At 54.4% G+C, this 11,639-nt stretch overlaps 1 protein-coding gene across 1 annotated transcript; it reads right to left on the bottom strand.

Annotated features, from left to right (window-relative positions):
* Positions 1–129: 129 nt before the first annotated feature.
* On the bottom strand, positions 130–11,041 carry Rasal3 (RAS protein activator like 3). Its single transcript, XM_076870830.2, has 17 exons — positions 10,663–11,041; positions 8,772–8,896; positions 8,557–8,635; positions 8,388–8,449; positions 7,941–8,010; positions 7,278–7,405; positions 7,086–7,184; positions 6,089–6,628; positions 5,586–5,730; positions 5,192–5,336; positions 4,064–4,300; positions 3,774–3,975; positions 3,567–3,679; positions 2,332–2,722; positions 1,915–2,072; positions 1,140–1,203; positions 130–1,034 (listed from the first exon to the last, which is right to left on the bottom strand). The coding sequence occupies exons 1-17, from the start codon at positions 11,033–11,035 to the stop codon at positions 891–893; spliced, it is 3,075 nt and encodes a 1,024-aa protein (XP_076726945.2). The 5' UTR covers positions 11,036–11,041; the 3' UTR covers positions 130–890.
* Between the last annotated feature and the right edge of the window lie 598 nt (positions 11,042–11,639).

Here is an 11,639-nt window from a genome sequence, read left to right as displayed (position 1 = left end):
CAAGGGTCCTGTGCTCATTGTTTCCCCACAGCCCAGCTCAGTTTCAGAAGATCTTAACAAATGTACACACAATATATAAAATCACTTAATTAATTCAAATATTTATTTCCTACTATGAGCCAGGTCTTTTCTAAATAGACATATCCATCCTGGTTACCTGCCTACCTAACTAGTCATCTGTAGGTCAAACATCCAACAAATACTAACCTATTCACCTGCCTAATGTTCCACCCTACCCCTCACCCATGATTTAAAGGCCTACTAATTTACTCACCATTCACCCACAGAACTTCACATTTCCTTACCCTTCCTTCATCTGCCTCCCAGACTACGCTCTCCATGCCATGAGGAAGCTGGTTTGGGATTTGGGGTTTAGGAAAATTCTCTTATCTGGAGCTTGAGAATTAGGTGAGGGTGGTATGGGATAAATGGGTTGTAGGACCCATGCTTCCTTGAGAAACAGGTACTGCCTATACTAATGATGAATACCTTTTTTTGAATACTTTTAGGGGTCTGTCACCGGTGTAGGAGAACTTCAGATCCATTTTATAGATAATGAAATAAAGGCTTCTAGAGTGATGGCCTAAGGTCACATAGCTGGTGAGAATCTGCTTACATTTCCCTTCCATGAGACCTCAAATTAGGAGAGAATTTGGGAGAATTGAATGGGGGTGAGGGGCTACTCCATGATTAGCAAACCTTAGGGACAAACAAACCACTGATTTTACTGAAATCAAGATTTTACTGGGCAACCTCAGAGTGCCAGAGTGGTTGGTTGGCACCTACAATGCCACTCCCCACTGTAGGTCACACAGGGCTAAAGGCAGGGTCAGATACCCTCCTAAGTCGGCTCTCTGCTCCCAGACCACGTGGGATAGAGAATGGGCAGCTCAGGTGGTATCTCCATTGACGCAAGGTGCTTTGAGAGGCAGGGGCTGACTCCGTGACTCTGGTATCTTTGGAAGAAATTGTAGGTTCTGAACAGCGTCCCTCAGCTGGGCCTGAGTATGCTCCATGTCAGTCAGGCGGCGCTCCTGGGGAGGCAGTGGAGGTGAGTTTTGTAGCCAGAGAAGGACTGATCTCCAGCCCTGGCTCCTTTCCAGCCCAGATCTTCCCCAGGGCTCCAGCAGGAGTCTTACCATATTTTTCAGCCTGTGACCCTCACTACTTGAAAGACCACCCTCTGGATTCGACTGCAATGCCCTGTAGGGGTCAGGGGCAAGGGGGAAAGATCAGAGGCTGAGAAGTCTCTTTCAGCTCCAGGTAGGACAGGAGACCCAGGGCCCGGGTTTGTTTAGGCTGGAGGGCGGGGCCTAAATATGTCTGAAGAGAGGTCTGATCAGAGCTGGCATGGATAAGATGGGAAGACAGGTAATCAACGCCTGGAGGCGGAGATTGGCCCGTCCTGGGAGGGGTTGTGACAGGGTGGGAGAGCCACCAGGCTAAGTGATCCCTGTCCTGGCCCAACCTGATTAAGAGGGACTGATTGAGGGGGGGGCGACCTGCAGAAGAGGACTTGTTAGGGGACTGACCACGCTGCAGGGGGGGCGGGGCTGCCAGGACCTGGACCTGTGGCTTGGGGAGGTGTCCGTGTCCGTTCAAGGAGAGATTTGGGAGCGCCTGAATGAAAGTAGAGCCTGGTCATGGTGGCTCAGGCTTGTAATTCTAGCGACTCAGGAGGCTGAAGCGGGAGGATCACAAGTTCGAGGCCATCCTCAGCAATTTAGTGAGGCCCTAAGCACCTTAGTAAGAACTTGTCTCAAAACAAAGAAATAAAAAGGGCTGCGGATGTGACTCAGTGGTTAGCCTCTGAGTTCAATCCCGGGTACCAGGGGGGAAAAAATGCGGAGCTTGGTGAGATCTCATTGGTGCGGCCGGACTGGAGGTGGAACTAGTGGAGGGGGCGGGGCTCACCTAGGACTGAGCCTAGAGTCTAGGTCCTGCAGCTGACACCGCAGCTGCTCCTGCTGCTCCGTCAAAGCTTGGATGTGGGTACTTAGTGATTCCACGAGGCGGGACAATGCTTTCTGCTCCTCGCGAAGCGCGGCCACTTGGCACTGTAGCTCTGCCAACTGTGGGGAGACAGCAGCTGTTATCTGCAGCGTCATCTCGTTTCTTCCTGATCTGCTTCCCCACGGTTCTGCCATATATCGTTCCTGTTCTACGGAGGGAGAAACCGAGGCTCAGAGAGGGTTAGTCTGGCCCTGGAGTCACGAAGTGCCGCGAGCTTGGTATTTGAACTTAGTCTTGCCTGGCTTTCGGGCTTTCCTCCAGTCCCGTTCCTATCCACTCCCAGACCCCGCGCCCGCATGGACCTGGGCCAGACCTCACCTTGCCCACCGGGCGGTGCGAGCCCAGAGCCTGGTCTCGGTCCCGCGGCTGGTCCAGCTGGCGCTGCCAGGGCACCGATGGCTTCCGAGGCAGTGAGGCAGAGGCCCCGGTCCAGGGTCGGCCGCGGGGCGCGGGGCCAGCGTGCAGGGAGCCTTTGGGTCGCGGCCGGGGTCCGGCAGATGGACGGCGGCGGGCAGGGCGCCCGGCGGGGACGCTCTGGGTGCGCTGCACTTGCCGGGGGCGCCGCGGGGGGCGCTCCTCATCGGGTCGCGGCCGGGCCCAACTCCCTGCACCGTGAAAGCTGCGCAGAGACTGGCTCTTGGAGATGAGAGGGGTGTGCTTGGGGAGGTCCCGGGGGGCCAAGAAGCCGGGCTTCTCCCCTGCGGAGAAACTGGGGTGCCATCGAGAATCTCAGACCCTCAACTAGCCCCTGAAATGACCACCGCCCATTGGCCAGAAATGACCCCATCCCTGTGACCTTGTCCCCAAAGATCATATTTTAACCTATGACCCTAATGAGACCCTATCCTTGATTTCTGACTACCATTCTGTCATCTCTATGATTCTCAACATAACCTTTCCTCTCTTTCTAGCCTCTCCCCTGACCTCTGACACTTGTAACCCTTGATCTGATCCTTCCCATTACCTCTGATTACATCTGATCCTGGGTTTGACCTCTGCTTACAAGGGCACCCTCTTCCTTACCAATGTGGCCCCATCTTCTCCCCAACAAATGTTACGCTGATCCTGTTGTTCTTGTTCATTGGTAGAATATGATCCCTGACCTTGATCCCAAATATGACCCTGTCCATAATGCCTGACCTCATCTAACCTAAGCCTGACCTCTGCTTACAATATGAATCTGCCCTGACACTTGATGACTATGTTCTAACATCTGATCTCAAACCAACCCCTGATTTTACTCCTCCACAACATCTGATTGAAAAGCGACCTTAGATCTCTGATTGCAAAGTTACTCTCTCTCTGACATGAGGTGACCTCTCTCTGCCCTCCGACATGACTCTATCCCCACCTTATATTCAATCTGACTCGGTGACTAGCTGCCCTCTACCATATGTGAGCCCCCCACCTCTGGCCTCTGTCCATTCTGACACTGTCCCCACCATGGTCCTGCCCCACGATCCCTGTGATTTTCACTTATGACCCCCCCCCCCCAGTGTGAGAGCCCTGCCTCTGCTCCCAATCATCATAACCCAGACCAGACTTGAGGTTACCTGGAATGGACCTGGGGTGATGGAAGACGCATTGGCACAGATACAGGGACAGGCTGGCCCTCCTCGATGGCCCTCAGGATGGTGGGCAGTGGTTCCAAGCTGTCACGGGTTGTCTAGTGAGGCATGCAAGGAGGATGCTAAGTGAGATTCTGGAGCCAGAGTCTCCCAGGCTTTTTGCCTTCCCAGGGCTTTGTGCTCAGGTCACACCTGGTCAAGCTCAGCAAAGATCGTACAGAGCTGGGCATGCAGGACTGCCAACTGGAGAGCCAGGTCACTACTGCCTTGGTAGCCACTGGGTGCAGCATTCACATCCACCATGGCCACCTGGTCCAAGAAGTGTTGCATAGCTGGTCCATGATCTTCCAGGAAGCTATTCATGAAGCCCATGTAGGCTTCCTTCTCACCAAACCTAAGTCAGAGCCAGGCTGGATGAGTCAGGTCAGACATCTTGCCACCCTTGTGCCCCCAGCATGGCCTCCCAATCTCCCAGCACCTACGGGGCACGGTTGGCGAGGTTCTGGATAACTTTGGCGATCAATGTGAGGGTGCGAGCTGGACCAGGTGCTGGGTGCTCTGGTGCCAGGCCAAAGAGGCTGGGTGCCAGGAGAGCAGGGCATAGGAGCCTCAGGAAGAGGGAGGCACACACTAGTCGGGGGCCCAGTGCCTCGGAGCCACGTGCTTTGCATGCTTCTCTCCAGCTTGAGAAGACAGTGCCCAGCTCTGATGGGAACCAGCTGGGGCAGAAGAGATAATAGTCAGAGGAGGCAGCTATGGGCGTAAATATCCTGGGTGGTTAAGGTTATAAGAGCAGGGGTCATACATCAAAGGAAGCATTTCAAGGCTTGTCTATGATCCCCCAAGGAACTACTCATGAAGCCATAAAGGCTTCCTTCTCACTGGGGTCCAGGTACCAGGATTGAGGATTTAATGATACTTGGGGTTATAAGTCCCCATAAGGTCAGTACTTATAGTGTAGTTGTTATGGCAACCTCTGGAATCAGTACTCTTGGATTTGGTATCCTGGATCACATAGGAACAAAGTTCATGTGCTTGAGATGTAGTTATAATTGGAGATGAGACTGAGGTGTCAGAGTATATGATATGATGGGATTAGGGTTACAGGGCCACTTAGAGTCAGATGCCACGGGATTTAAGCACCAAAGTTAAGCTAAAGTTAGAAGTAGTCAAGGGACAGGAATCCCAGGTTTCCTGTGTTCAGTTTTATAGGATTTGGGATACAGGGTGACTGAAAGTTGGAGAGCATGGGATTAGGGGTATGCATCATCTGGAACCAGAAGTCATAAGATTGAGGTTTTCTGTTAACTAGGGTCAAATGGCATGAAATTGGGGTATGGAATCTCCTCAAGGTTACCTGGGGTCAGGTGTCATGGAATTGAAGATATGGTTGACAGACAGCCAATAAAATTTCAGGACATCCTGTTAAATTTGACTTTCAAATAAATAACAAGTAATTTTTCTAGTGTAAGTATAACCCAAATATTGCATCAAATTTAACTTAGTGTCCTGTATTTCGTCTGGCAGCCCTAACAGGAGGGTCGAGGTTATCACAGTGGCTGAGTGGTGGGGATGGGGGTGGGCTCAGGTGCTGGGTCCTTGATTCTTACTCATAGGAGTGAATGATGGTCTCAAAGACCTCCTCACAGCTGCTTCGAAGTCTGGACTGGTGCTGGGGCAACTCTGATGCTGGGCACTTGCTGGGGTCCACCTCACAGTCCTCAGTGGAGGCACAGAGATGCTGAACAACCTCCCCTGAAGACAGGAAGAGCCAGATAAAGTCCAGGGTCATTATGACCCAAACCCACTGCACCCAGCCTTCAACCCATCTCTAACTTACTCCAGAGGCATCTAACATCTTGAGGAGTTTCCATTTCCCCCCAGGATACTAGCACCCCCAAAGAACCACCAGAATCCAGGCTACCCAGGGCCTCCTACATCTCTTCGGGTCCCTTAGCCCACCCAATAAGCCTTTGACACCAGCTGCTCCCCTCCCCAGCTCACCTAGGGTCTTCTGGAGGTAATCCTGGGCCACTAGCTTCATGTACTCATCAATGGCCTTGGTGGCTAATGTGTTTTCTCGGAACAGCAGTGCCTCACGGCCTCCACAGCGGGCCAGCTCGGCTGTGCCCAGGTCGGTTACCAACGCCTGGGTAAGGCAGAGGTCAGTCATGTTGTGCAGACTGAGCCGGGGTAATCTTGGCCCTAGACCCGATCTTCACACCGTTCTTCATTCTTGCCCTTCCTTGTTGACTGCCCACTCCTCGCTTTTGGGGCTCATAGCTGAGACCAAAACCTCCGCTCCTCAGGGCAAAAACAAGCCCTGTATTACGGAGGCTCTGCTCAGGCTCCGCCCCTCGCAGCTGGAGTTCAAGTCCTGCCCCTCACAGGTGATGCTCAGGCCCCGCCCGAGATTCTCGTCCCTTACTAGTACTGCTCAGGTTTCGCCTCCCCACTCCACTATCTGTCCCTAGGGTGTCCCGGTCCGCGCAGTCGTGGCGCCTCACCTGCGCCCGGCCGGTGGCCTGCAGCACGCGCACCATGGCGGCTGCCAGCTCCTCCTTGGCCTGCGCAGGCAGCGCGGGCTCGAGCGCTCCGCAGAGGCGCGCGTAGTGGAAGGTGAGAAACTCCGCCAGCTCCTTGTAGCGCTCCGACGGCAGCACCCGGAGGCGTCTGGCCCGGATTCGCGCCCGCAGGGCTGCACCCGTTGGCTGTCCCAGTAGCGGGAACCAGCGCTCCAGGCCCGCCGCGGGCGCGCGGGGAGCGCTCAGCTCCTCCAGATTCAGCGTCACACGGCCCAGATCTGCTCCTGCCGAGCCTCCGCCGCGAAGTCTCAGTGACAGGCGACGGGCCGGTGGCAGCGCCTCGAAGTGGAAGCGCTCGGCCCAGAAGAGCTGGCCTGGGCCAGCCCGCGGTGCGGTGCGCGCCAGCAGCGCGCCATCTAGCCACAACTCGGCTCGCACGCCCGATGCCCCAGCCGCTCGGGGCAGCCCCTTCGCCTCGTGCACCCACACGCTCAGCCACGTCTCTTCCCGCTCCACGTTGTCCTGTGGGCAGGAACCAGGAGGCAGAGTGTTTCGGAGGCCTCAGCGCTCCAAGTTGGATAAGCGGGAGAAGCGCGAAGCGTCCAACGCTGTGCGCCCTGCCCTAAGGAGATTGCTGGCCCTTGGGAAAAAACGCAGGGCCTCGGAGGTCCAAGATAACTATACAGAAGGTTCTAGCTTTGGGAGGGGTTGCGGTTCCCGGAGAGATCGGGGCTCTATGATATAGAGGAGTAATGGGTACATAGGGTTTTGGACACAGATCGTGCCAGGATGAAATAGAGGGGCTGTCTGATCTGTTGCTGGCTGGTGCCATCACAGATGGAAAGGTTGTGAAGGTGTGGGCGAGTGTGTTTCAGGGGAGAGAGTTTGGATCGAGCAAACTTTGAGGAGAATGGAAGGGGCGCGCCCGGGGCCCGTGGGCAGGGTCTCCATGTCCAGCTTTTCTCGGGCAATGAATGACCTGACTGGGCTGGAAGTGGCGACGAAGATCTTCAATCCAGCGATCTCTCTCAGCGCCCGAGCGACAGGAGAAGCAGCGGCTACCGCCCACCCACGTGACCTGTTGGGGCAGGGGATCCAAGGGTGTGGTTGAAGCCAATGGTGGCGCCAAAAGGTCAGGGGTGGGACCAGGGGGAGGATGGCTTGCACTAACCTGGAAACAGTAGGGCTCTCCCAAGAGGCTGGGGTGCAGTGGCCAGACCCGCACCTCCCGTTCGGCACCCAGGTCCAGCTCAGAGAGTGTGGCCAGTGATTCTTTAGAGCCCATAGTACTGGGGGATCGGGCGGGGGCAGAAACCCGTGAGCAAGCATCATTCCTCCCTTCCCTGCACACCCACCATAGCCTGAAGGGTAGAGGAAGGCCAGGAACTTGAACCTAAATTGGATCCTGTTTCTACTCTGTCTCACGGTGGCCTGCATGACCTCAGAAAGACCAACCCTTGTCACCATCTTTCTGAACTCCACAGTTGGCCTTGTTTTTTTGATCCTTTCTGCCTTTTAGCCTTTGCACTTGCTGTTCCTTCTGCTTTTCCCAACCCTTGGCCTAACTTTCAACCAAGGTGTCAGCTAAAGTGTTCCTTCCCTGACCCTCACAGACCAGGGTCTTGACTTAGCTCCATTTTAGAGCTCACTCCAACCCTTCAACCAAAAGCAGGCTCTGTTTCAGGATATTTATGGCCCCAGCATCATGTGACCTGGGGCAGAACACAGAGGAAGGGATAGGAGGTGTTTAGGGAAGGTGGGATTGATAGGTGCTGGGGGACACATACTGAACCCCAGGCCCTCTGCCCGCTCCAGCCCCTCAGAGACCCTTACCCATCCCTGGAGGTATTGGCTCCCAGCTCAGACCTGGCCTTTTTCTTCTCTTTCAGCCTCTTGAGCAACCCCTGCGGAGAGGTGGACATCAGCTGGGAAGAACTCTGTGCTTCCTTCTCAGCTCTTTCCCTCCCAGATGTCCTGGAGGATCTGCTGGTCTCAGTGGACTCACACCAAACCCAGGCTGTATTACCAGCAATAATAAAGAAGACCGGCAGCTCGCATTTCTAAAGCATCTCCCATCAGCTTTTCTGCATCCTCTACTTGTAAACAGACCCAAGAGGGAAATTCTCATTATCTCTATCTGATGGATAGGGGGACACAGAGACCCAGAGAGGATCAGCGACCTACACCAGATCAACCAGTAAAAGTGCCCCTTCAGCTCTGAGGGTTTCGGAGTCCTTGCTCACCCCTGCCCGCACTCCCCTCTTCCCACTGGCTGCCTCACCCGAACATTGTGGACCTGGTTGGAGCCAGCAGCCTCTGGCTCTGCCTTTCCAAGGGTCCGATCTGTGGGTAGTCAGAAGTGGCAGTTTAGGGCTTGGAATCATCTTAGTCTGCCCCACTCTGAGAGGCTCCCAAATACCCGAGCCTTCCCTGCCTCTCAAGAGACTTACCTGCATCCCTGAGGTTCCCCATGGCCACTTGCATGCTGCCTTCTGAGCTGGCACTTCCCACCCTTGGCCGGCGAGGACCCTGTTTTCCCGCAGGAGCAGGCAGTGAGAAAGTGGAGGGAGAAAGGCAGAGGAAGGGGCAGATGCCTTTCCCTCCCGTGCCAACCCTATTTTCCCTTTCCCTCCTTCCCTCCCTTTGCTCACGTGCCCCCTCTCACTTCCTCCTCGCCCCCGAGAAGCACCAGCCTTCCATCAAGCAGGGTGAAGCCCCCAATATCCCAGACAGGCACATCAGGGGTGGGGGCCTCGGGGATCTGTGGGACGTGAGGCTCCGGCTCTGGCTCTGGGAAGAGAAGGAGGTGCTAGATGACTTAGTCATTTCTTCTCCCTCCAGTCACCATCTCCATACACCAAGGCTCATCAGCGGTCCCCTCTTAGGTGCACTATCTGATAATCATGTCAGGCATGTGTCTATCACTCTCTTGTCCTTGTCCCCACCAAACACACAGCCCACCCGCTTGCCCAGGGTCACACAGTTTGTGAGTGGCCGAGCCAGGCTACAACACAGCATTATTTTCTTAACCAAGGTAGTGGGTAGGTTCAAAAGGCACAGGGTTTGGGGTTGTAGCTCTGTGGTAGAGCCCTGGCCTAGCACATGTGAGGCACTGGGTTTGATCCTCAGCACCACATAAAATTTTTTTTTAAAATTATTTAAAAAGGTTAAACAGGACAGAAGCCATGAGTCTTTATACAAATAAGTCGAAGGTGGAAAGATTCAAAGTTTGAGAAAGAACAGAAACATCTCAGAGTAGGGGGAGGTCCCTTTCTTGGGGAAGGGGAGGTAGCAGTCAGTGGGTCAGGAAGGCCTCCCAGAGAGAATCCGCTCATGGTAGGTCTTGAACAAAAGGTTAGATTTTGGTAAGCAGAGATGAGAGGAAAGGTGGCAGGAACATCTTGAGCAAAGGCTGATGATGAGCACAGCCCAGAGACATAGAGGGGAGGGCTCGGAGGCAGGAGGAAAAAGCCCAGGAAGAGATGGGAGCCAGGTCTTGGGTGGAGGTTTGCCTGTTGGAGGAACTAGGGTTTTATTCGAAGGGTAGTAGAGACCCATGAGAGGTGTTTGAGCAGATTTGCTTGTTGGAGTGCTTTCTCTGGATCCTATGCAGTGTACAAGCCCTGACATCCTGAGAGATGCCTGCAAACTGGAAATATGAATAGGGAGATTTAACTGAGCTCCCAGTAATGGAAGAGTGGGATCAGCCCTGTCAAATGACCGCCTGCTCCCTTGCTTTAACCACTAGGGGCAACAAATGATAACTCCTACTTATTAATGGATCACTTACAATATGCTGGGCTGGGCTGGTGCCACATTCCTGAGCTCTAATCCTCATGATATCCATTACCTTCTAGATCCCTTGGCACGACACTTGGAACCATCTGTCATTTTTTTTGTTGACCTTTTTTTTTGTTTTTACTGTCTGTCGCCTCCACCCACCACCACCACCACACTGTGGGCTCAACAGGGCAGGGAATGTCATCTGCCTTGTTCACTTGTGCATCTTAGTGCCTCAACGGGGGACTGGCACATGATCGATGCTCAACAAACGCCTGTCTGAATGAATAAATGGAGGAATGAATATGAATTAATGAACCACTGTGACCTTCAAGGTGGAGATCATCATTTTCCCGCTTAACTAATGGGGAAGTGGAGGCTCAAAGGAGACCAAGAGACACAGGTAAGACACAAGGCTGGAGATCAGAAGGCAGAGGAGGTGGGTATCCAGGCAGAAGAGACGGAGCCTGGACCATTGAATACAGGGGAGACCTGTTGGGGCTGAGAGCCATTTGGCCTCTGGACAGTACTCGTGTGCTCTGCTCCCTTTCCTTTCCTCAGTCTGAAGCCCCTGACCATGGGTCCTTGGCAACTCTACGTCACCCCTCTTTAGGTGAAAAGAGGGAAGAGGGCTGCCGGCCCCAGTCACTTCCTGCTGGGCTTCTGCACTCCCCACAACTTCCTGTGTCTAGAGGGCTGATGCTCTGGTGGCAGACAAAACCCAAGCATCCGGCCACCCGGCCCTGCCCAAGTTCAGGGTGGGGGGAAGCATGTACCTGGGGCTTCTGGCTCCAGCTCTGGCTCCTGCGGTGGGTTCTTATGTCTTCCCCAGAGGGTCCTGGATAGCCTGAGGCGACTGGTCCGTGACTCCTTGGGGGGTGCAGAGAGGACCCGACGGAACAGCAAGCGGGGGGTTGGCTGGCTGCTAATCATGGGCTCCTGGTGGCTCAGTGCTCTTCCCCAACCAACGAAGCGGCCCCAGCGGAACCCGCCAGTCCCCTTCTCCCCTCCACCTCCTGTGTGCCAGCAGTAGGATGTCGGCAGAGGTGGGGCAGCGGGCTGGGTTTGGGAGCTCTGTCTCCGTGAGTCCATGGTGGAGGCTCCCTGCAGGACTAGAGAGAGACAGTGCTGCCCAGTGTCTGCCCACATACTTTCCGCATCTTGACTGCCCCTCGGTTCTCAGCTCTACCTCCAGATCACCCACTTGGGGGGCCACATGTATTATCCCTCTTACCTTGATTTCCTGGCCAGCCCCAGAATCAGCAGCTTTCTGCACCCTGCCTGGCTTCCTCCCGCTGAACCCAGGTCCACGTGACCCTGTCTGTCCCACCCCACAGCCAGGCTGGGAGGGCACAGAAGGGGCAGGATGCAGGGGCGGGGATGGAGGGTAGGTGGCAGAGGGAAGGCAGCAGAGAACATTTCTGGCAAGAAGGTCCCAGAATCCCTCACTGACCGGAAGGCAACACATGCTCCTCTCCCTGAACCTCAATTGGCTTCTCTGCAAAATGGGCACATGCTGAATAAATGTTGGTAAGGATATGGAGCACTGAGAGTCCTCATCTGATGCTAGCCAGTGTAGACTGATTCACTCATACTGGAAAAATGTTTGGCATGATCTCCTTATAGAAATGGGAAAAAGATTTCTCTCTCTCTCTCTCTCTCTCTCTCTCTCTCTCTCTCTCTCTTTCTCTCTCGCTTTTCCCTTTGGCATGATGCTTGGCAAGTGATATGTGATTGAGCTATACTTCCAGCT

Source organism: Callospermophilus lateralis, chromosome 1 (genome assembly GCF_048772815.1).
Source record: "Callospermophilus lateralis isolate mCalLat2 chromosome 1, mCalLat2.hap1, whole genome shotgun sequence".
Taxonomy (NCBI): Eukaryota; Metazoa; Chordata; class Mammalia; order Rodentia; family Sciuridae; genus Callospermophilus; species Callospermophilus lateralis.
Note: the sequence above shows the minus strand (reverse complement) of the source record. Positions and strands in the feature narration are given on the sequence as shown.

Coding starts and splice junctions, on each gene's coding strand:
- Rasal3 (XM_076870830.2), bottom strand. CDS start 11,035: ATGTGGGCAGACACTGGGCAGCACTGTCTCTCTCTAGTCCTGCAGGGA. Junction 3,680..3,773: donor TCTTTGCTGAGCTTGACCAG/GTGTGACCTGAG, acceptor ATGCCTCACTAG/ACAACCCGTGACAGCTTGGA. Junction 1,204..1,914: donor GACTCTAGGCTCAGTCCTAG/GTGAGCCCCGCC, acceptor TGACCCCTACAG/GGCATTGCAGTCGAATCCAG.